This window comes from Biomphalaria glabrata, chromosome 4 (assembly GCF_947242115.1).
Source record: "Biomphalaria glabrata chromosome 4, xgBioGlab47.1, whole genome shotgun sequence".
NCBI lineage: Eukaryota > Metazoa > Mollusca > Gastropoda > Planorbidae > Biomphalaria > Biomphalaria glabrata.
Window position 1 is genome coordinate 5,065,890 of NC_074714.1, and position 26,290 is coordinate 5,092,179.

The following is a 26,290-nucleotide window of genomic DNA, read 5'->3' on the forward strand; positions in this document are numbered from 1 at the left end:
CGCCGCCATTCCTCGGGAGGTTCGGACTAGGACTAGTTTGTTGTGATCTATGAATCTAAAGGATCACCATAAACAGAGAACAGAAACGCATAACACACTAACACATGACTAAACATCCACAATCTCACTCTTAGCCTTAGCGCTTTTTAAACCTTTAACGGAAGCAAGTTCTAATTATTACAAAGTCGCCTTGCCATTTCGTAATTTTTAGTCTGGTAAACCAATTACTGACTTACAAGGCGATACATTAAATCAGTGAACAGTGACTTAAGACTATTTGAACAGAGTTGAGCTAAAGACGTCAGAATGAGCCAAAAACCCAGCTTAAAATTTCTTGCTTTGCATACTTGTAAGGCTTACAGCTAAGCAAATGTTGTCAGGTAGAGATACCTGCTGTCTGCCTGGTCAGTTGGGGCAGACCAAAGCATCCAGGTCAGTAGGATGAAAGTTTACCTGCAAGTGGGCACAGAGATGGGGTCGACTGCGTTTAGCGTCCGGTCAGATCATCGTCATAGATGGACAGGTCAATTGTTATTGCTTGCGTGGTTATTCTTCGTGACTTTGATTCAAAGGGAGACCGTAGCTCAAGGTCCAGAGGAGCCAGAAATTGGTAAGTAGATTTAATAACTCATATCTTGGTTTAATCAAAGTATCAAAACTGTTGATACCTAGTCGCAAAGATATATATATATATTTTTTTTCCTGGTATTGTTTCCTGAAGGAAGGTCTTTGCGAGCCCCAAAGACCTTTTAATTTTTTGTTACATTAGTTAGCAGGTCATCGTCATTTCAATGGACCTCATTTCCCAATCGTAAACAAACATTTAGTCACGTGATAATATTGATAAAACAACGGGAAAAAAAACTGGCATGTGACATCTGTAGTGTATTACGTAATTTGTATAGAAGAGATAGAGAATCACGTGGCTTAATGTTTGTTTGTTTACGATTGGTGAACGAGGTCCATTCCTCCTTCATAAAGCTAATGGTGCTCTCTCCTTTCGTATTCCGTTCATCTTTCAAAATTGAAAGTAGTCTTTCCTATTAAAAAGTATGGTCCAGCTAATTTCTACACAAAATCGTGCGCAAAATGTACATAAACGTCGCTTTAGTTTTTCACGCTTTTTACTAAACACATACAAGTGGGAGCGGAGTTCGTGGATATCTGTCAAAAGCGATTAAAATAGCCACATAAAATTTTAGAATGATAATATTTTGAAACAATATAAATGGTCAACCCTGAGTTTTCAGTGTGAGGCCAGCTCGATAGTTATTTTTGTCCCCAAAGATATACATAAATTGTCAAATTTCTAAAAAAAAAATAAAAAAATTTCTTAGAGCCGCGCCGTGTCCAAGTTCCAGTTTACAACCATGAAGAGTTTGCAAATTTATAAGAGGAGATTATAAATTTTATTTGATATTCTCGTCAGTAGCAGACACCTAAAGATGCTTTGGTGTATCAGGTGTCCTGATAATAGAAAGAGTTGATTAGCAACCTGCTTCAAAAGTTGTATAAGACTTAAACATCCAATCTTTAAGCTCTCTTGCGTTTAACACAAAGTCATGTGTTTTCTAGAGTTGACAATTAACACAAAGTCATGTGTTTTCTAGAGTTGACAATTAGCACAGAGTCATGTGTTTTCTAGAGTTAACAATTAGCACAAAGTCATGTGTTTTCTAGAGTTAACAATTAGCAATAAGTCATGTGTTTTCTAGAGTTAACAATTAGTGTGTTATTTCAAAATCCTTCCGATCCTCCTTTTTATTTTTTATTTTATTTTATAACGTTTTTCTTTAGATTATCGTATTCTGGGACGCCCCTGATTCGTCTCAACTATAATGGGGCACCAACACACGTTGGGGGTAAAGCATTTGCAGTTGGACGTTGTGCTGGCGACATGACACCCTCGTTAACATTCGGTCATAGAAACAGGTGAACTTTACATCGTCTGCTCTAGAGATCGCAACGACAGGAAGTGACACTTTTTCTTTACGTAATATCGCCCCAACTTTTTCTTTACTTTTTTTTATGTTTTTTTTTGTTTTTTTTTCTGAAAGAAAAACTGGAAGTTAAAAAAATTCAATTTAATCCTCGGTTCGAATCTTGTTGAAGATTTTTAATTTCCGGATTTTTAGTGCGCCAACTAATGGCTGTCTGACTTTAGTTTGGGAAAGTCAAGGCGGTTGGTCGTTGTACTGGCCACATGACACCGTGCCCGTTAACAGCTGACCAAAGAAACAGATGACCTTAATGTCATTGGCCTATAGATCGCAAGTGTCGAGGGGCCCTAATGGAAGAAGAAAAGTCTAGAAACACTGTGATAGTTACCTATTGTTTGCCTCCTTCAATCGTAGAACGAGCCAGCCAGTGGCACACTCACAAGAGGAGCTTCAGTCACTAATGTCCCTCTTCTCTCAGGCCTGTAAAGAATATGGCTTAACCATTAGCACGAAGAAAACCAATGTTATGGGACCATCTGCTACAGCACCACCCTCCATCCTCATTGACGATAAACTAGATGCCCTAAATAAATTTACTTATTAAAGATGTAATGCATAGTGGTGTGACCCGGTGTATAGTGCTAAATACGGAAGTACTGATAAGATATGCATTTTAAAAACGCTTATAATGTTTATGAATTTTTAAAACACTTAAGGATGAAATAAATCTTTATTTTTTTTTCAATTTTGATTTTACGATTTTTTTACATTCAAATATATCGCCTCAACATTTCTTCATTTCGCTTGCTCTTCTTTTTCTTATTGTGTATTATTAAACGATAGTGTTGATACCTGGTTGTTGTCTTGTAGCTAGTACATCCTACCGATGTAAGAGTATTAATGTAGAAGTTCAAATAAACATATATAGGTTAGTTTTTAAAACATAACTGAATAGAACTTTTATTTATAATTCGTTTACACAGATACATCTTGAAAGTAGATAGATAGATGTAGAAACGCCAATGAGAAAATAATTTTAACGTATTCACTTTAAAAAACAACCAGTCCATTGTGAGCTCACGTCTCTTACTTGCCTCCCCTCTTCTACTTTCATCTTCAATTATGCCAGACCACCTCGTGGTTTCATCAGAAACTCGTCACCCTACACAACACAAGACATCCGCCCCTTTTTTTCTTCACGATTACGTAAGAAACACGCACAGACACTTCGTAACAAGACATAACTAGTCTCTTATAAAGCAACATGTACAGAAATAGTACATTGCTTTGATTTAAATTGTCTAGGAATTAGCCATCATTTGGGGGCCCGAGGGGGGCATTACCTGTTAGGGGGCACCTGCATTTTGCGTAATATTTAATATTTAATGTAAAAAACAATTTCGAAAATTTTTTTTTGGGGGGGGGGGGCTTTCAAGTGGGAGGCCGGGGGGGATTGTCAAATTCTGCCCTCTCCTCCCCCCACCCTAGCTACGCCACTGTTTGCTGTGATGAAAAAAACAAAACAATGTACAAGTTCAGCTTTTCCTGCCTCATATTGATAATGACTATTTGTTCTCAACTATCTTCAACTATATCTCTATGTATGGTGTACAAGGTGTTATACCAAAAGGATCGATAGTATTATAGCAAAGCAAGCCGCTTTCTAGATTTTAGACCTGTCTTGTCCATTTACACATCGAGTTTGCACTAGTGTTTGCAAGAGCAGATGTTTAGTTGTGTTCGTTTGTTTTGTACTAGTAGGTGTGTGTGTGTGTGCGTCTGTTGTGTTAGTCTGCTGTGTTGGTGTGTTTGAGTGTAAGTATATAAAGCGTAGATGTTTTCAACTTTTAGGTCCTGGTTGAAATCTTAGTGGACGGGATGGTAACGGGAAAATACAAAAGATGTTTATTTCGTAGTAGCACACTAAGACTTTAAACACTCGAAATAGATTTACATTTTTAAACTCTTCGCCTTCATATGTCCGGTAGTCAGTTGAACCGTTGGGGCACCACACATGATCCATTACTGACTTTTCCCTTGAATAAAATGTCTTTCAATACGTTCTTCCATAATCCAATTCTTATCAGATGGTGGGGGCACCACACATGATCTGTCGACGGTCTTTCTCCATTACTGACTTTTCCCTTGACTAAAATGTCTTTCAATACGTTCTTCCATAAACCAATTCTTATCAGATGGTGGGGGCACCACACAAGATCTGTCGACGGTCTTTCTCCATTACTGACTTTTCCCTTGACTATAATGTCTTTCAATTCGTTCTTCCATAATCCAATTCTTATCAGACGGTGGGGGCACCACACATGATCTGTCCACGGTCTTTCTCCATTCCTATCCTTCCCCTTGAATAAGATGGTCTTTCAATACGTTATTACAAGAGGTAAGGTGGTGGACAGGGTTCAAACCCGGGACCACCGAGACGACAATCCAGAACGCGCACCACAAAACCAGGCAGCTAAAAAGGACTGCATACGGACCGATCAACCAAAATGCTATGGACTCACGTATCTAACACTACAAAGGCTCATATAATAATATGAAAGCATTTGCAAGGATTTGATAGGCGTGGCCTGCTGAACTGTAATCTTGATCGCGCGCTAAAAGTTGGCCCGCGCGAGACATGTCAGCGTTATGCACATTGAGACAGCCTAGCCTCAAAATCAGTCTAAGAGATAAAAACACGCTGCAAATAACATACTCTCATATTGTTTACATTTAGCAGACGACACGACTCCTTTTTTTGTTACACATTCTAAAAGATGTGCTGAATGATCGTCAGAAAAAACAAAGAGTGTGTGTGAATGTTCGTGCGTGCCTGGAAGAGGCGATGTGTGTACATCTCAATGAGGGTCAAGGGGTTACGCAAGGGTCGTAACTGCGTCATCGCCGCTTTGGTCATTTGTCTTCTTTGCCTGGTTCTGCGCTTGCTGGACTACTGCTGCAATGGATTACCAGTAGGATCCTCTGACTGTGTTGTTTACTGTTGGTCGGATAGCCACATCGATGCAGGTAGGTGGGTCCAGTTCTAAGTTGTCAGTCTCTCCTCATTAATAGTCTCTGCCTCGGAAGAACCTTTTCGTGTTTAGGCACTGGTTTATTGTATAGCAGATCTTTCATACTTGAAATATTTCGATCTAGGATTTTCGAAACATTATCTCAACGAACTATCAGGAAATGACTTTTTATCACTGATTTGCGTGAATATACAGATCTGTGATTAATATCCCATTCTAATAAAAGAAAATCCGGGTGAAGGGGTATCTGGAAAAAGATTTCCGTTTTGCCTTTAGGCGCTTACAAAAACAGCATTCAAACTCGGATCCTTGATGGGTAGCCAAACTGTTTTTACCACTCAGCAACTCATCTCATTTTTACTCAAGAATTGAGAAGTTAACTAGGTAGAATGGGCTCACTAAAGTTCCTTCTTCACAAACAATTTGCTCATCAATAACTTGATCCCGACAAGTGACTCACCATACAATTCGTCAATTGACAAGCAACAAAAATTAATTTAGTATAGGATTACCACATGTCCGGTGTGACTTAATTAGAAGTTAACTAGGAAATATGAATTGATCAAATTTTGTTACATATAGATGAGGTTTGCTTCTAAAGAGGCCCCCCCCCCCATTCTACATAACAAATTTTGATCTATGAATATTACCTATTAGCAGGTATAGCTTAAAAGATTCAATGAGACTTATTGCTAGACTTAGGTTAAGATCAACAGATCAGTGTTTGAGGTGTGCTGGCACGTTCGTCCAGTGGTACATTGGTCCCTACTTATATTTCCTAGGTTAGTATAACCTCCTTATATACAATTAAAATAATGTATGCAAAATAAGACTTAACAAAGTCTCAGATAAACATATATACAAATAGTTTATTTACCAAAAAGAAGTCGAATAAATGTGTCAATTAAACTGGACATGAACTCACAGGCCTTCGAATGATATAAAAATAAACAAAAGCTACACATTCAAAAATAGTATGGCGTTTCGCCCTAGTCATATATTACAAATAAATAAACAATCTATTGTCAAATTCGGGAAAGCACACATCAGTGTAGAAAAAAACAAACAAAAACAAATAAGGTCACAGGCCTCAGGTCAATGGCAGCGTTGAGTAGCTGGGAAGATAAGCACGCTACTTCTGCATGACAAAGATTACAAAAGGAACCACCATTAAGATAGCTGGTTGTCAGATAAGATAAGATAAGATAAGATAAGATAATTTTATTGATCCAGTCAAATGGAAATTCAGTTTGACTACAATTGACAACATCAGCGTAACTACTGTACAATAACAGTATAGATGAAAAATTCGAACTACATTCACACACGAAACGCATACACATTCACAACCAGCGCTTTAAGAATTAGACTTCTATGTACTTCTCGATGACGACAGCTGATCTTGTAACACTCTGACCGACAGTGGAATGAAGTAGAAACATTTCATCAAACTTTAGGCTTTGTCTAGATTCCGAAGATTAGGGATGGGAACACAGACCTATATATAGGCCCCTATTATACCTAGACTCGAAAAAGGAAACAAATTCTTATCCTATAATGATCAGATCCCTTTACCTTTACCTTTATTCTTTATCAAGCTGTAAGGGAAGTCGCCCCGAGTCTAAAAAAATCAATCCTTTCTGTCTTAGAAAAGTTATGATCTTTAGTTTTCAAAGTTTAAAAATAATGCACTACCATTTTGCGGATTTTTAAATTAGAATGGGCTATTAATCACAGAACTATATATTCAGCAAAACAATGATATAAAGCAATTTCCTGTTAGTTTCCTTTGAGTGATTGAGATAATGTTTCGAAAATCCTAGATCGAAATATTTCATGTCTGTTCATTTTAATCATCTTATGGACACTTAAATAGATTGATTACCTAGATTTTTATAGATTATGTATTTAAACATTGCAAAATAATAATTATGAGACGAAAGTACTCTTAATTTCGCTGTTCAATTACTAGATCTAGACCTAGATCTAAACATCAACTTGTTACATAGGTTAGGGTTGAAAAAAAAAACTTTACTTTTTTATAATAAGGCTTGTCTTGAGTCCGAAGATTTATGAGGAGTGCAGTATTTCCCGTGGCTACGCAGCCACAGCTGTGATCTACATATTTTGCCACATCCAGGGCAAGCATAACCATTGTCCGCATGTGGTCGATTAAGATTTTCTTTTCCGTATGCGTCTGTCTTCAGCACCGGAACTTCTTTTGGTCTCAAATGTGTAAGTGAGTGACCTCCAGCTGCCTCGTTCTGAAGCTGCATGCAACCAGGTGCCCTTTTCTATGTCAGCTTATGCAAGTTTGCACTTAAGCTGGTCTTTAAAGCGTTTCCATGGTACACCTCTGTTACGTCGACCATCAACTTTTTATAACTACTTTACAAAACAACGCCTTGTTTCAGTTTTTTAAAAGTTTTTCACGACATTTTTTGTAGTGTTAAAAGATCTCCATGTCCAGTCTGGATAAAATATATACAGGTCTGTGGGACGGGTACAGTATGTCACTTGACTAGGCAGATTTAACATTTAACGCTTGAACGTGGCATGGCTTGGCTACCTATGGAGGGGCTCGAGAATCGACCCCCGACTCTAGCAGAGTTGTGTTTACTGAGCGCCTAAAGGCAGTACGGAAAAACCTTCTCTCCGCCACCGGTCCACAAATGAGATTGGACCATAGCGCTCTGAGCATGCTATAAGTAGCATAAGCCTGAATGAGGCGCCATATAAAAGCTATAATTTAATTTAATTTGCGCACCAGGAAGAAAATAGGAAAGTTAAAAATGTGTTAAACATAAATGTATATCATCTACTTCCGTAAACACAAGACCAACTCAATATCCTCCATAATGACTATACCTGAACTCGAGGATCTCCTTCAGATCTCTAAGCGTGTTGGGAAACAATGTTTCAACGCGGCCAGCTGTCTAGTGTCTCAGCTGGGACGTAAAGGCAAGACCAGAGTGTCACTTTTCATCGGGGTTTTCCAAAGTCTCTCACTTGTCTTCTGCTTCAGTTTCTCGGTATATATCATAGTCAAATGGAGACATTCGGACTCGAACACCCACAACCGGAATGCTGCATTAATTTTCGATACAGATCTAGACTTCTCTAGGAAAGGTAGTGAGGAATATTGTTTTTATTATTATTCTGTACATATATTTCATTTTTAGTGTGTATATTTTTTAAAACATATTGACGATTTTCGCCATACATTTTAAACACACTAGCTTTCCTGATCTAGATATTATCAACTTATCTTATAAAATACAGACGTAACGTAAAAAAAGAAGTCAATCTAGTCATGCATATTAACCAATGAATAAATTCTGCCATGTCATTGGTTTTCCTGGCTGATAGCTCTAGGGAAGAAAGAGCATTTGTACAAATGTGTCATAGCAGATGGAACGAGGAATGTGCCTATATTTATTTATTTACATTTTGTTTTTTTAAGATTCGGTTTATATTATTCAAATATAAATCAACTAGTGTAGGGAAACAGTAGACAAAGCAATATGAAGAAATTTCGCAGCACTATAAGGCAATCTAAAGAAAAAATATTTTGAAATAAATACAATTTAATAATGTCAAGGAAGCCATTTTGAAAGATCACAATTAATTTACTTTGTGCTACTTTGTTAGGCCGGAAGTGGTAATGGAAATGAGCACTTCACTACCTATAGAATGTTTTCAATTGCATGCGTCTCATAGTTTCTGACAACCGGTACAACTCTTGCCCTTCAGAAGTGGCTAACATATATTAGTTGGCGCATGGGCGTAGCCAGGGGGGGGGGTTCTTGGGGTTCAACCCCCCCCCCCGAAATAAAATTCCCCCCCCCGCACTTCGGGGGGGGGGGGACGGAATTAAGTGATTGATTTTTGCTTTCATTTTGTTTATTTTAGGTGAGGTTTTAATACTAAATCATCACTTACCACAGCACAGCCGAGGCAGTTTTGAGTTAAAAACACTCTACCAGGGGGTTTTGAGTTTAAATCCCCCTACCAGGGGGTTTTGAGATTTAAAAAACCCCTATCAGGGGGTTTTGAGATACAAATCCCTCTACCAGGGGGCTTTGAGTTTAAAACCCACTACATGGGGTTTTGAATTTTAAACCCCCTACCAGAGGTTTTTGCAGTTAAATCACCCTCTTCTATAAAACAAAACAAAAAAAATGCAAACAACAATCCCCAAATTCCAACAGCACAGTTGAGGAAGATTTTGATTTTAAACCCCCCTCCAAAATTTACGATAAACCCCATCTTCAAAATAAAAAAAGCAAATTACACACTCAAAATTCTACGAGCGTAGCCAAAGGGGTTTTGAGTTTCAACCCCCCCCCCCCCTTTCCAGTTGGTGTTTGAAGCTAAAAAGTACCTCTTCAATATAAAAAAAAGCAAATTACACACTATAAAATCTATGAGCGTAGCCAAAGGGGTTTTGAGTGTAAATCACCCTCCTCCAGATGGCTTTTTCTTTAAAGTTTAAAATCCCTCCAGATGGTTTTGAGTTTAAAATTCCCCTACAGAGCGTTTAGAGTTGAAAACCTCTCTCTTCAATATTATTTTAAAGCAAACTATAGTGACCGAATTCTTTAATCGTAACTAAATGGGGTTTTGAATTAAAAACAAAACAAAAAAACTCCAGAGATTTCTTAGTTTAAAACCCCTCAACAGATGATTTGAAGAAAAAACTTTCCTTTTCGATATAAAATCTAAAGCGAAATACAGGCATGTAATTCCAAGAGCGTAGTCAAGAAAGGTTACAAATTTCTACCAGTGGCTTGGGCTCCATTAATAAAGTGTGAATAGTCTTCTGCCGAAATTGAAAAACATTAAATGTGGCTCAACAAAGATGGCTAAGACAGATTTTAGGAGTCAGTCATAGAGATCGGGTCTAAATAAAAGAAATCATATGCCGAACTGGGAGTCGAATCCTTAGTAAGGTTGTGACAGAGCGTCGCATGAGGTTTTGCGGGACATGTTCTCACACAAAATGAATTACACAAAATAAGAGTTTCGAAACAGCTTGCCGGAAAATGCGCCGAACGGCGCCAGAGGGTCTAAGTCAGTAAGAATAGCACATTAGGTTTTTGAAATAAAACTTTTTAATAGCAAGATAATGCACTGTAGATACCTCAGAATATGCATTTTGTTGGCTTTCAATACATGAAATAGTGCCCGGCGGCGGGGCTTCGCCCCGCGCTGGGGGAGCGCTGTGAACTCCCCCAGACCCCCTTGCTAGCAAGGGCGGGGAGTCTACAATAAACAATAAACGTCTTCCGAAAGGGTCAGAATGTAATAAAGATTAATTATGTATACACACACACACACACACACATATTTTTTTTTCCGCGGGGGGGGGGCCCAAAACCCTCCCCGAAAAAAAATCCTGGCTACGCCCATGAGTTGGCGGAACTGTTTATCACTGTCACATGAGTTCTTGAGTGTCAGATGTCATAGTGTTGTTGTTTTTTGGGGGAGTATTAAAATCTACAGATGACTTGAGGCTACTATAGTGTTGTGTAGATCAGACAATGCTCTTTGAGTACTTGTATTAAAGACTTTTATCTCTGATCTTTATCAAACACTCAAAGAACATTCTATGATGCCGGAGATTCATATATAGACTCTAAATATCTTTAGAAATTTAAATAATTAAGATCTTTTAATTAAAAATACAAAAACTTTAATTCAGTAACTAGGAATCACACACAATATACATATTGTAACAAATGAAACAGTAGAAGCTGAATATCTTCTTATGAGCTCGTTATAAAATAGATTCAAACAAATTTATTAATTTTAAAACTCAAAATTATACGGCTTGTCTCCTTGAGTTCCGTCTACAAACTCTAATCTACAGTCTTCCTACGAAATCATGTCTACAACTGACGCCTTAGCCCAGCTAAAACAATTTCCCGGCAAAGCAAGCTCCCAATGACGTCATACCACTTCCGTTATAGAACCTTCGAGAAAAAAAGGCGGAGCTAGTTGCTAAGGTTACTTCCGGCAGCTAGGTGTGCTACGTGACAATCACTAAGCGATGAAAGGCGGAGGCAAATATTTGGCGCCAAAACCCAGTCTATTTCGGGTACGATGGGTTCGTTAGCCATGGATGGCTACCCACCTGAGAGAAAGCAAACTCCCACTTCGAACATCTGCTGCCCTGCAGCTATAGCCAGACGTGGGAAAGACTTCGGAAGTCAACCCTGAGGCAGCATGCAACGCATTGTGTTACCCCCCTGGCAGAGCCTGCGATGTCCCTGATCCCAAACTGTATCAGCACTTGCCTTTCCATCGGATACATCAGCTGCATTCATGTGGGTGACATCATTCCGACCATAGCTAATACCCAGGCATTCATCTCATTGCTTTGCGATGATCCTTAGCCGTTTAGCGACAGACAGGAGAAAGAACGTATGACTTTGATATGGTGTCAGGGGGAGCTATGGCGAGAGTGAATATGTTACTTTGATATTTTGGTATGATAGTTATATCCCTTTGTTTATGTACTTCCAGGCCCAGGTTATGAATGTGAATAGTCTTGCAAGTGCAATGAACTGAATGGTTAAGTCCTCTTTGAATGTGCGAGAGAGTGTGTTAGGCAGTGAGGTCTTGTTCACGGTCCAGGAAGGTTGGACGGTTACTTCCTGGACTGGTGATTGTGTATTAATATTTAGTACCATGTGGCCGAGCCTCGCTCGGTTAAATAATTTCGCAAAAGATGGATTGTAAAACTATAAGACGGAGCTGTGGTTTGTCTAGACTGTAGGAGGACTTAAGAGACTTTATATTTAATCGCCATGTACAATTACATTTAGAACTAACAGAGCACTAAAGCATCTCTTCAGATTAGTAGTCTTTATCTGATCGTTCATTTTCGTAATAACAAAAATATTCCCCAAAATAACCTTTCTTAAGAAATTATTTAACCGAGCTAGGCTCGGTCACCTGGTACTATATAAATATATATACATACATACAGAATCTTATCTTCTTATCTTATATAATACAGACGTTACTTCAAAAAAAGAAGATGATTACGTCCTACGCGTCATGCATTTAGTCATGCATATTAACCAATGACTAAAACTCTGCCGAGTCACTGGTTTTCCTGGCTGGCAACCCATTCCATGCTCTAATAGCACTAGGGAAGAAGGAGTATTTGTACAAATTTGTCCTAGCATATGGGACGAGGAATGTGCCTTTATTGCTCGCTTAAGAGTATAGGATTGAGAGTTGATGGCATTATGTGCTTATTGAATATTAAAGTAATTATTTGTATATCCATGGATATCTGGAGTTGGAGTTGAAGTGTATTTAGTAATAATTGTTCTGAATTGTAATTATGAAGTAGCCCCCTAACGAGTCATAGCAATAACCCTAACCCTGACCTATGGCAGTAAAGTAAACAATGTGCAAAAGAAATATAGTAAAGTGTTACAAATAAATAGATAACAGCTTAATCCATTCTTCCTATATTTAGTACGCCGGATACACCAACAAATACAATTATTTGCAATTATTATTAAGGCTAGAACATTATTAAAAACAGAAACAGTCTTTGTATCGCTCAGTGTTGAGAAGACTTCCTCGACAGTTCTTCGCCTCCTTTCTTGGCGTTATCTCCCTGCTTACACATTGGAAGTGACATCGGGTCAATGAGAAGATGATAAGTTTTGAAGAAATCAACCTGTTTGTCACAAACTCAGGCCGGTTAGTTCAGTTGGGTAATTTAAGTAAATCCCTAGATTAAACAGCAGAACAAAATTGATTTGATTCGAACGGCCCCAGAGCAGAAGGAGTGGAGAAAATTTTGTTTCCATCAAAGTGACATCGCTCGCTCGAAGCAAGTAATTAGTAAAGTATTGAGAGGTAACGATGAAGGAATTATAATTAAAATTGATTGTCTTTCTGTTGGAAGAGTTGCGGTTCTTGCTTAGAGTGTATTTTAATTATTCTGACTTCGCAACTGGTGACTATAAAACCTCCACGAATACACATATACACGGAGAGAGAGAGAGAGAAGGAGAATGAGCGAGAGACAGAGAAAGTGGACGAAATAGAGATAGAGAAAGAAAGAGAAGGAGAAAGAGAAGAAAAGACAGAGAAGAGAACGAGAGAGAAATAGAGTGAGAGATAGAAAGAGAACGAAAAGAAAGAGAGAAAGAAAAGGAGAAAGAGAATAAGAGAGAAAAAAGAGAGAGAGAGTAGAGTAAGAGAGAATGTAAGAGTAGGTAAACGATAAGAAGAAAGAGAGAGGAGAGAGAAATAGATCGAAGAGAAAAAGAGAAAGAAAGCGAAAGGGAATAAGAAGAGAGAAAAAAGACAAAGAGAGAGAGAGAAGAAAAAGAGAGAGGGAGAAATGGAGCAAAGAGAACGACAAAGAGAAATAGAGAGAGGGAGAGGGGAGAGAAAGAAAGAGAAAAAAGAGAGACAGTAACAGAACAGCTATCTACATATGTAAACTCACTGAACCTTATTTTGATATTGTTTTCAAGCACTCGCTGTTTCTGTCAGGACAGTGCGAAGTCTTATTTTTTATTTCTGTTACATTTTTTATGAATGAGCTCGTGGTGATCTGTCTTACTATCTACGCTACACTAATACATCCGCAGAAAGCAGCGAACACCACCAGAGCCAGCTTTTGAATGTTTCAAAATTAATGTTAAGAGGATTTTGAGAATTTGAATTTGAAAGCGGGCATAGTTGGTCGGTTAGAATGTCGAGTCTCGCGGATCGTCTGGCCAGCCTTTTTTTAGTCGTGTGCTTCAATAGTCTTTATGCACGCATTTACCCTCGTTCTGAGAACGAATCCTTTTATTATTATTGTTATTATTATGTTAATGTTTATTATTATAAGCAAGTAAAAGTGTGCATTGCGTGACATAACCTTGAAGTCCAACTATTTTCTTTTCCCGTCACCTGAATGGACATTTTGTGCGCGATTTGATTACCAGTTATCTGGCTATTTACTTTCACATCAAGCTGATGTTATCAGGGCCGGCCTTAGGCATTGCCAAACTAGGCAGCCACCTGGGGCCTCCGATTCGGGGAGGCCTCACACAGGACTAAAGAAATTTGGGGAAAAAATGCGAAAATTAAAATTAGACCTTAAAGTAGAGTACTATAACTCTATGTTTACTAGCCTGACTGTGTCTCCACTAAGGATATCGCAATATATGAATTTCATTTTTTTAAGATATAAAAATGTAGTTTTTTATTAAATTGCGTAATTCTATTTTTTCGCTGTTTCTTTTAATTTTTTTTGTATATTTCATTAGGGGCCATCAAATCTACTTCGCTTAGGGCCTCCCATAATCCAAGGCTGGCCCTGACTTTATACATTAATTATTATTCCCAAGTATTGTTTTAACACATCGCCTAATTATTCAAAGCCTTTTAGGAAATTACTTTCAAGCATTGTTTTTGCACATCACCTAATAACTTTTGTTGTGGCATATTACCCAAATTTCTGCGTAGTGACCATCTTAGCCATTTTCCTTGATAGGGGCTTGCGCACCATAACGTTGAAAACTCCGAAGTAGGTAGTTGGTTATTAAAAGACAGCATTGGCTACTCGAAACCAATACAATTATCTTATCTATCTTGTCTTATCTATCTGGGAAGCGTGGTCGAGAGGCTAAGTGCGCTTGAACTTGGCTTGGCTTGGCTGCCTAGAAGGTTCGACACCCGACTCGGGCAGCACGGAAAACCAACTCCTAGATACACCCCCTCCCCAACTGGTCCACAAATGTGATTGGACCAAAGCGCTCTGAGCATGCTATAAGAATGAAAGTAGAGCTATATAGAAGTTATCAATATATATATATATATATATATATATAAATATTTTAAAAGACACTTTTGTTTCATGTGACTATCATATGAAATTTGTGCATGATCCTGAGATGCTAGCTTACGGAAGACATACTTTACGTATTAAAATGTTTTATGTATTATTAACATTTGATTTGTATGTGTGTTTTTTTTTCCCAAAGCTTTGACCCAACGTGACCTCGACTACTTCGCCAAGAACATCCAGCTTAACTTCACTGTCCTGGAGAACTCCTTCTTCAAAAAGAAGCTCTTCGAGGCGGAAATTCTCTTAACCAACAAGGGAGTTAAACCGTTTCCGCCTTACGGATGGGAGATAATCTTTTCTCAGGTAGACTTGCATGTTAAGAGAGCAACAGATTTTATTGATTGCTTCATTTTCATCAAAATAATCAACGACTTTTTCGTCGATAAAAATCGTCTACATTACTAATAATTCTATGTTGTTATTTAATATTGTGAATGACTTTGTGGAAAAAAATTATTTCTTTTAATCAAAAAATAATTAGCGGGCTCCGCCCCTTTGTTGCCATATGGCCTCCAGGCCTCCAAGTATGGCTATGAGTAAGAGTATACTCAAGCAATTTTTAGATCATTAAGAAAACTAATTTATTCTTCTGTAGATCCAAAACTGTATCCGTACTCTTCAGTGATACGTAGATTTTATCGTCCTTAGCCATGTGTCACTGGCCACATTATTTACAAAAATAAATGGGAAAGAACTGCAAAATTATTCCCATATCTCAATACTGCAGATTTATATCCCTTTTCTATATATAAAAACACAAAAAGGTTATTTTTCTTTATTAATTCGTGTATTGTCTTTGACAATAAATAATTGTGCAAAGTTTCAACTTGATCAGAGAACGGGAAGGGTGAGAAATAACGTGTACAAGATTTGTACCAGACAGACAGACAGACAGACAAACAGAGTGAGTTGAAATAAGCCTTGTAAATATAATCGTCGAGTCAGATAGCATCCCTTTCAAGATTACTTTTTAGTATGTTCAGTATAGAATCCTATGTAATTTTTGGTGCAAATTAATTATTTTGTAACAATCCTAGGCGAGTCCTCTGTGGATTTAAAAACAAACAACTACTTGATTTAAAAAATATTCTACTGCTGGAATCAGAAGCATGGACTAACTAAACTGTGTCTTTCGTGGTTCAGTAAGCACTTCCTTAGTTCAACTCGGAATTTCCAGCAAAAAATTGTACACACTAGGTCCGTTAAAAACTCAAAAGATTGAAAGTCAATTTTATTATTAGAAGATTCCTAACATTATTAGGTGTGAGAACCACTTAAAGGCTGCTTTTACTATGCTCAGTTTTCATATTCTCGCACTGACTCAGAAAGATGGCTGCCAACTACAAGGACAGGCCAACCATACTTCAGAAAGATGGCTGCCAACTACAAGGACAGGCCAACCTTACTTCAGAAAGATGGCTGCCAACTACAAGGACAGGACAACCTTACTTCAGAAAGATGGCTGCCAACTACAAGGACAGGCCAACCTTACTTCAGAAAGATGGCTGCCAACTACAAGGACAGGACAACCTTACTTCAGAAAGATGGCTGCCAACTACAAGGACAGGCCAACCTTACTTAAGAAAGATGGCTGCCAACTACAAGGACAGGCCAACCTTACTTCAGAAAGATGGCTGCCAACTACAAGGACAGGCCAACCTTACTTCAGAAAGGACCGAGAGTATGTTCAGCTGAGTAGAACTGATGAAGGACGTTTTCTCCTGATGGTCAGAAAACAATGGCCGTTAGCATACGTCTGCCAACTACTACTAGGTGTCTTAGTATTTGTAATTTACAAAGGTACATTGCGTCATATAAGTACCTGCAAACCACACAGGCACATTGCTTCATATAAGTACCTGTAAACCACACAGGCACATTGCTTCATATAAGTACCTGTAAACCACACAGGCACATTGCTTCATATAAGTACCTGTAAACCACACAGGCACATTGCTTCATATAAGTACCTGTAAACCACACAGGCACATTGCTTCATATAAGTACCTGTAAACCACACAGGCACATTGCTTCATATAAGTACCTGTAAACCACAAAGGTGCTTTGCGTCATCTAAGTACCTGTAAACAACCAAGGTATATTGCGTCATCTAAGTACCTGTAAACCATATAGGTACACTCTTAATGACACATTTCTTCATCTAAGTACTACTAACTTTTGAGGACATCAAAACACTTCAAACTATTGAGGACACATTCCGTCATTTAAGCACTTCAAAACTATTGAGGACATAGTGCGTCATCAAAACACTTCAAAACTATTGATGACACATTCCGTCATTTAAGCACTTCAAAACTATTGAGGACACATTCCGTCATTTAAGCACTTCAAAACTATTGAGGACATAGTGCGTCATCAAAACACTTCAAACTATTGAGGAAATAGTGCGTCATCAAAACACTTCAAACTATTGAGGACACATTCCGTCATTATAAACACAAAAGAGACGGCTAACTTTTTACCACAGCTAGCAATAACTAAAATAAAACAAGAAATACAAACACTTTTCCCAATCAATAGCTGTGACTGCAGAGAACAATGATTTAGAGTGGGTGTTTTGGTATTGATCTTCAAAGCTGTACCTATTGATTTATTATCACTTCATTGTTATTAAACAATATTTGAACATAAGAAACGTCGACATCTCTGTATTTTAAATATAAGTATATTTAGTTGTATTATTTTCTGCATGCGTGACAGAATGAGACCCAATAAAAGAAGGCTTTTAGTTTGTGTGTGAAGAATAGTAGCGGAGTTGAAGAATTATTTATTACACGGTAAAACCAACGAATTAATTAATTAATTTGAGAATTAAAAAACTTTTCACTACTAATTGTAGATCTATCAAATATTCATAAATAAATGGATAGAAATATCTGAGGGCAATAAGTGACCTTGTAATTATTCTGTATCTTGAACTTGACGTGCACAAATTCTTCGTTTATTGAGGACAAAGTCACGAGATGAATGTGCAGGCGTTTGTGTCTAGGTCAGTAGTTCCCAAACATTTTTGTCTCGAAGACCCCTTGCCAAATTTCCAGGTATTCAGTAGACCACATGCTAACTGATGTAGCTATTCTGAAAATTATCTTTTGGTGTTTGAAGTAGTTTGAATCTTGATTTTATCAAAGTGGCTTCGTCTCAAATTAGATTATTTCCTAGCATCGTTCCACAAAACTTTGTTGGGTTAAAGGCAAATATGCAGTTGCTTGTTTGACTAGGACTGAAGTTAAATGTCAAATAATCAATGGATCTCACACCTCTCATCTTTCTGATACTTTGTTCTAGAATCACGAAACGATTCTTTTTCCACCAAGCAAACACTTTTCTTTATCGCTAATTTGAGATAGCCATAGGCTTCGACCTTTCCTCGATATGCTGGCTCTGCCTGCATCGCCTGAACCTGCATATTTAGTGATAGTGACCATGACCTCTTCCTGCAAATAATCCTATTCGTTTACCACTTTTTCCAAAGCCTTCTGACTAATGTGACCGCTTGATTGGAAAGAAGATTGTGTATCTTTATCATTCTTTCATGGCGTCGCGATTTGGAAGCAGATGCCAAGCAGATGGACCAAGTCGTGGGGACAGTTGGAGAGACTCGCCCAGAACAGAGACGCCCGGAGGAAGCTGGTTGGTGGCTAATGCCCCAGAAGGGACCACAGGCAGAGATGAGATGATCATTCTGAATATCTGAGGTTGATGTTCCCAGTGTGATGTGCATTAGGGGACATTTCCAGCAATAGGAAGCAAAATGGCAGGCTACTTCTACCATAGGAGGTCTAACAAGTGGATCTAGACATTTATGAATTAAATCTTGACTCATCTTAGAGACCTAGATCTGGGGCTGGCACACAAGGAGCCATAGAGCTCTGCTCTAGTTGAGATTTGATTTCGGTTTCGAAATTTTTTCTCTAAATGTTTTTTTTTAATCCTTTGCAATGCCTACATCAATCGGAAGCCCTAGGAGGCTGCCTAGTTTCCTTATGCCTAAGGCCGGCCCTGCAGATTTACAATTAAACTACACAAAACTAATAGCTGCTTTTCATTAACGGGGGCCGCTATAAACGAAACCAAGATGATAATCTGTGTTTTAAAATGTATGGGTAAAATCCCCAATGTTTCAAGGGTAATCTGGAGTAAGAATACTTAACCCTTAAAGTTCTGAACTGTTTTGCATTGAGTGCATACACAATAACTACCACACGCGTTTTAAGGGTAAAAGGCTTAATCAAATCAAAACATTTTAGCGGCCCTTGAAAAAAAAACTTGCAATTTTTTGGTATGCGTAGACCTAGCTTTTTGGATTGTCATATTTAATCTAAAATTTGTTTTTTTTTTTTTTTGTCTACTTCTAAAGCCGGCACTAGTCGAGCCCAACTCGTACCCGTATCCCGGTGGGGTGGAAAAACCGAACTATGGGGTTCGATTTCACTTCCTGATGGGCAATGTGTACAAGATGTCGCCCCTGAAAGGCTTCGGCACCATCAGACCTGGGAAAAGCAAGTTTATCCGGTACATCAACGAACATTCCAACGTGGCAGTGACAGATGTCCACCCTAATTGGTAGGTTACAGTTATCATGTCCATTTAGACTTCTACGTTCCAGCTGACCGATGCCCATCCTAACTTGCAGGTGTCAGTAACTTTCGCATTAAAAAGAATGATTTTTAACAAAATAAATGCAAATTAAATTTACAAATAAAGTAAGCATACTCTATTAACTTATTAACAAATATGGCATGCTTTTAGATTTATTGATATTATTAAGAACATTCGTATTGAAGATCGAAGTGGGTAATGGCTTTAACATAAATTCTGCATATGGTCTCCACTTCCTAAAAATCTGGCACATAAAAGTGCAATTAATCGCTTTTACTTCCCTTATATTCAAAAAAAAAAAAAAAAAAGCAAAACTTCTGGAATCGATCTCAAAACACGTTTTCTAAAACCTATCGACAGACAGCAGATTATAAAAGACTCATTGAAAAAGGGGGGGGGGAGTCCGAGAAATAGACAAAAGCATATGCCAGGTCGTATACAGCCAAACAGATATGGGGCCTACTACTCTTCGCTGAAGTCGTCAATGTTCTTTTGAATTATCACGTACAGGTCAGGTCCATGCCTTAGTTCTATGAGACTCTTTCAGACATATAAACGTCTTCAATACTTTGGGTTACACATTACATTCCTGTAGTTCAAAGTCGGATAATAAATGAAGGATTTTTTTTTTTATCTATTTGTGCTGACACGCTATTGATTGAATGGTTGAATGATTTTTAAGGCTTCGGCATAATTCTTTGCTGCTAGTACTTGCAAACCTCCTTTTTCACTTTAAGAGTCATTAATTTGTCATTTTTCTTAATTTTTTATCTTAATTTTTTTTTCGAAAATCTTTTTTACGATTTTTCTTTTTAACTTGCAAATTCTTAATGGGCGAAACCTGGAACCCGAGCACGATCTGAAAACGGCTCGAACGATTTCCCTTAGGAGAAAAAAATACTAGCTACTAGAACCACACTCTGTTTTAACCCTTATAATTTTTTCAAACTTTTATCATCTTAAAATTTAATTTGGTCCTGAGATAGTCCATCTTGAACATACGTCAGTAGAAATGTCTGATTTATATTTATTAGAGAGTTAAATAAGCCAAAAGACGTTTTGAGCACCGTCTAAAGTTGAGATAAGTTTAAACTAGCCGTGCTGTCTTGTTTTGCTTCTAAGCCTGGATTAATATCACCATACTATAATCTTTTATAACATATCTTTAACTAAATCCAGTATTCTAGTCTAGACTATTAACTTGTCATACTAGTGCCTCTGGCTGTATCACCAAATTAGAATCTTCTATACTATAGTTACTATATTTCTAACCAGAACTAGTAACTAGTCTAGACTACTGTCTTTTGATGTTACGATATCTGCATCAATATAATCAAACTAGAATTTTATATGCTCTGAATGGATACTCCGATGACGTTTCTTTCGAAACAAAAAGGGAATGAGGGCGTAGTGAAAAGTGTTCCGTTTTTTTTGTCTATCATTCATTAGTTATTAAGAGCAAAGTAATCGCTTTTACAAAAAATCATAACCTTCATTATTATGAATTATCTTTAAAAAAAATAGGCTCACACTCTGTTTTAATCGGTATAATTTTTCAAAATATTATCATCTTGAAACTTAATTTGCACTTAGACATACTTCAGTAGAAATGTCTGATTATAATTACTGTAGAGTTTCATTAGCATGTGTGCACATAGAAAGAAAAAGTTATGTACCTGGTTATGAAGTTTCATTAATGGTCTACCTCATATATTGCATATTTTCGATATAGTTTGATAATAGTGAATTTATAACCTGGAGTATACTACACATGTTTGGTGCACTCTGATTGCATATAAGTGTCCAATTGTTTAAAAAAAAAACTCATTATGCATTGACTACTTTGTAGCTTCTGAGTGCCGTAGTTTGGACATTAGTTATTTCAATGTTTGATGCGAAGAATCTGTGGTGCCCGATATGGTGATATTGTAGTATTATTAGGATTTGTGTTTTACTAAGATACATATTTGTTGAGGATTTTCAAACTAAGCTAACCAAAGTCAAGGACGCTAAATTGAAGGTCATTGTTGCCAACTCTACAAAATAGTTTAGCTCCATTTTTAACAACATTTAAATGCGTTGCAGTTGATCTTCGAATCAAAACTCCTTTATTTCTGCTAGTTAGTTCCCCTTTTTTAAATGTAAGTTTAAGTCTTAAGGTGAAAGTCTAATTTCCTCGATACTGAAATTATTCTGTGTTAAAATGAGAGACTGAAAAATGTGATTCTGTAGTTCTAATAATGTCCACAAAAAGTATCACATACCTTTTATTAAAAAAATACTTAGTTTATCAACACATCCTGCGTCTTATACACCGCATACACCAAAATCGTTTGCTAGATATAATTTTTTATCTACCACGTAAGAAAATAGAATCTCTGATTGTGCGTTTCGATGGGTTTAGTATGACATTTTATGATGTCTGTACTTAGCCTTGTGCCTCTACATTGTCTGGGGTCTTGGTGTTTGTTATTGTAGAAATTTGAAGTGCTGTTTTAGTGACATGATTAGAAGAGCAAGTTTTAGCTTTGCGTCTCTACATTCTAGGTACTTTGTCAGTCCTGACCTGGAGCCCAGGATCATTGAGAACACCAGAGGGGATTCTTTGGACTTTGTGACGCCCTATAAGACCCCCGCGATGTGGAAGAGGAACACCAACACGGAGGATCCCGACTTTGACATCATGAACCCCTTCTCCGCCGCCAAGAGGTACAGGGTGCACAAAGTGGAGGATCTGGGCGCCGCACAGCATTTGGTGATACCCACGTAAGTACATGGTCTTACAGTTGATATTTATAGCGTTCAGACGTTGCAAGGGACCATAATGTGCTTCTTAAAAGAAAGTGGGTAAACGAAGTGCTGTCTATAAACAAAAATTATAGTTTTTATCTATTTCGTGAGGCGCGGTGGCTGAGTGGTAAAGTGTTTAGCTTCCGATCAGAGGTCCCTGGCTCGAATCGTTGCGAAGTGAATACTAGGATTTTTTTATTTCGGGATTTTAACGGCACCTCTGGGTCCACCCAGCTTTAATGGGAACCTGGCATTAGTTGGGGAAAAGTAAAGGTGATTGGTCGTTGGCCACATGCACCCTAGTTAACCGTAAGCCACAGAAACAGATAACCTTGACATCATCTGCCCTATAGATCGAAAGGTCTGAAAGGGGAAATTAACTTTTTTTTTTCCGTATTTTAATCTACTTCAGTTTTCGTGCTTATAAAGTAAATTTATATCTGTGTACGACAATTTAATTAGAGGTGCTGTCCAGAGAACTCAGGATGAGTACATTGATTTTTGAAATAAAATGTTCTTAAAGGTCAAGGGATCTGTGGTTATCTATCATTATGTATTACAGCTCCTCCTTCGTGATCGAAGATGAGCACATTTCTCATATTCTGTGGACTCAAAGATGACTGTCAAGTCCAATCCTTGCTTTGAAAGGCCGGCCGCATACGTGGCATGGGTAGGTTTGATCAGATGCAGATATGCCTACTTCTTCTCTCAGCTTTTGTTGGTTCGGAGCTCCTTCACCCTGGCCACTCTCCTTCCTTCAAATCTCGTGACCCGACACTCAACAGCGTCACGTCATGACGAGCAATCGAGAGCTAGTGCTTCTCAGCCATTGACATTATTATGTACTCATGGGTCAACTGTATTGCAAGGTCGTCTAGTTTGGATCCGATATTGAAAGTAATTTGGGACACTTATTGGTTCTTAAGTTAAGCACACACGCCTGGCTCTTTTTAAAAATGTGCATATTTTTATAATCATTTCTTTTTCAAAGTCAGCCAGTGCAGTGAACATCTCATACATGACCAATGTATCATCGTCAATAAACTGTAGACTAGAAATTGGAAAACAACCGAACCCGAACCAACCGAACCCGAACCGAACGAGCCGAAACCCGAACTTTAAAAGTTGGGTTCAATTCTCATCTCTACTGGAGACCTTGAAACCACAAAGTGTAGCCATACTTCCCTGTGACCTTATACTCATTATCATCATCATCATCATCATTATCATCATCATCATCATCATCATCTGTTCCTTGACTTTCGTCGTAATTGTGCTGTGATTATTCGCGTAACAAAAGCTCGCCCACTTTTTACGGTCAGCAGCTGTTCTTAGCAGGATATCAAGAGAGTGAGAGAGGCCGGTCCATTCTATTATTATTTATCAAAAATAAAATCCATACTCGGAAGCATTAAACACAAACCACTCATGTTTATAATATAGTGTTTGTCGCCCAGGCCACTGAGCATCCAGACATACAACAAACAGTCGGCGGTGAATGTGCTGACCAACAGCTGGGTCATCTTTGCTGCCCCACGTCTGGCCAATGAGGGCAAATTTCTGAGCGGTAAGTCACCCCATTACAAAATATCTTCTACACCCCCAGCTTTACCACAACTTAAAACTTAAAACTACCCAAAACAATTTTTGAATAGTGGCTTGTAAAATACTGTGGTTAATCATAAATATTAATCACTATTTACCAGAAGAAGCAATTCCAATCGAAATATCCACATTGTTGACCGATTCTGTCCCTTGCAGATATATGGGGCATGACCATGGTTCTGAAAGCCCAGGACAGCCATTACATTCAATTCTTGGAGGAGAAGGTTGAGTTGTCTCTCGCAGGGCGAGCCTTGCCTATTGAGGAAAGTGAGTACACTGATAATTAAGCATCTCATTTCCCATTAAGACAAGCAACTTTATAGATACCAACGCTGTTAGCGGCAAAAATGTATGCAAATTTTTGGGCTATAAGCGTAGGCTATATTATTAATGTATTCATTCTATCGCATTAAGCGACCGGCTTATCTTTGTGACACATTGCAAGACACCCAACCTGTGCTATGTATTTTTATAGTGGAATGTGAATTTCGCAACATTTGAGACCCAAAGAAAAACCCTTATTGAAAACATGCGCAGATGACTGGAAGAAAACTTTGATAGACCACCGGGGGACAACGGCTTTGTCTGCACTAGATGGTGAAAAATATGCAGGTCGCAACTGGGTTTGCGTAGTCATGTGAAACACTGTGTCAATCCTTCATCTATATAATTGATGATTTTATTTAAAAAATAAATTATTGTTATAAAACAAATTTACGCAAATTGATTAGACAGACATTTTCTTCTCAGCATCGCCCCGTTTTCCACTGATGGTCTGTATGTCTAACACTTTGCTATTCCTGTGATATGAAACTTCAAACTTAACATCGTCCTTGTCTATACTTTTACACATCAAGTGCAACGTCTAATGCTTCACTATCAATGTGATCACTTCTTTATCTTTTTTTGGGGGGTGGGAAAAGTCTAGTTAACAAACACCAAAGATTTATAAGTATCATTAGTCCGATGAAAGCTTTCAAGAGAAGAAGGAAAAGGTTTAAAATAAAGTTCGGAAAAAAAAAGGTCCAAAAGCTATAAATCTTTGATCCAGGCCAAACAAGGGGAGAGAATAATGAAAATTAAAACTTCGCCTTCTATTAACCTAGCTCTCGTGCAATAACAATAGGGGCAGTAACTGTCATTTTATGGCATAGCGTCTAACGAAGAAATATGAATCAATAAATAAGCAGATGCATAAATAAAAAGATGTAAAACTGCTTTATATAAGTCGGTTCTATGTATATGCAGACCCTCTAGGCCAGGGGTTCTCAACCTGTGGCTCGCGACCCCCCTTGGGGGTCGATTGACGATTTGCCAGGGGTCGGCTAAGACCATCGAAAATATGGATTGTTTTTGTCTAGTCTTCTTTTGCTGTGTGTGGGGGAGGGGTGGTTCACGGCCGAGTTGGGGATTCTAAAAAGGGGTCGCCGAGCTTAAAAGGTTGAGAACCGCTGCTCTAGGCTTATGTTGGCCCTATGTATGTGTAGGTCGTATGTATTTTTAGGCCCTTTGATTATGGGGACACTATGTATATGTAGGCCTTATATATCCTGTTTATGAAGATCGTAGTTATATGTCGATCTTAAGTATATATAGGTCCTATGTTATTATTTCGAATGTATTCAGAGTCTATATATAAGTCCTTGTATATGTAGGTCTTATATAAATGTAGGTCTGAGTATCATTTGTATAAAGTTTCTCACTTTGAGGTATCCTACACCTGGTGGAGGTATTCGAAAACAAAAATTAATTTCTAAACATAATCTCCGTTAAAACCATTAGTGGCATTAGAGCATGGGACGGGTTGCTTGATTCAGCCGTGAAAACTGAGTAATGTTTTATTTTTTTTTTTGCATAGACTGATTGTCGAACCTATCACACTCCAATTCTGTTTACATTTAATGAAAAATGTTTTTTGTTTTTTATACTAAACCCACTACATTTTGTGCCCCCAGATTACGAACTTAGAGTAACTCCCACCAACAATATCATCACAATAAAGGCGTCGCACCCTGCAGGCGCCTTTTACGCCATACAGACCCTACTTAGTCTGATAGACAAAGATGGCAGTGTAAGTCAATTTGATACCGGACATATGTGTCATAATGAATAGAATATAGAAATGATTCTGTTTAACTTAATCTTTTTTTTTAAGGCTTAATTTCTAAATAAAACTTTGTTTTCGGGGAATTCATTTGTATACTTTTATGTCTAGATACCAGAAACTGTGATATCAGACGGACCCAGATATAAATATAGAGGAGTTCTGATCGATGTAGCCAGAAATTTTCACAGCAAAGAAAAAATTTTCAGGTGATTCTATTATTCTCTCTTTATCACCTTCATTAGGTTTAGATTTATTTTTCACATCAGTTTGCGCTGAATGTGGATGACTTACTCAGAACTAACAATTCAGTCGAGTCGAA

At 37.9% G+C, this 26,290-nt stretch overlaps 1 protein-coding gene across 6 annotated transcripts in view; it reads left to right on the forward strand.

Annotated features, from left to right (window-relative positions):
- Window positions 1-406: 406 nt before the first annotated feature.
- Window positions 407-26,290, forward strand: part of LOC106055840 (beta-hexosaminidase-like) — a 46,763-nt gene continuing 20,879 nt past the window's right edge. The window contains exons 1-8 of one of the 6 annotated variants that reach the window (XM_056027059.1): window positions 407-610; window positions 14,983-15,149; window positions 19,228-19,433; window positions 22,017-22,235; window positions 23,717-23,826; window positions 24,021-24,131; window positions 25,820-25,935; window positions 26,080-26,177. In XM_056027059.1, coding sequence (XP_055883034.1) covers window positions 442-610; window positions 14,983-15,149; window positions 19,228-19,433; window positions 22,017-22,235; window positions 23,717-23,826; window positions 24,021-24,131; window positions 25,820-25,935; window positions 26,080-26,177 — 1,196 coding nt within the window. In that variant the 5' untranslated portion in view covers window positions 407-441. Of the gene's footprint in view, window positions 611-4,617; window positions 4,972-7,801; window positions 8,102-14,982; window positions 15,150-17,622; window positions 17,645-19,227; window positions 19,434-22,016; window positions 22,236-23,716; window positions 23,827-24,020; window positions 24,132-25,819; window positions 25,936-26,079; window positions 26,178-26,290 lie in introns of those variants that run through there. The other 5 variants (XM_056027060.1, XM_056027057.1, XM_056027058.1 and 2 more) reach the window with 5 other exon arrangements.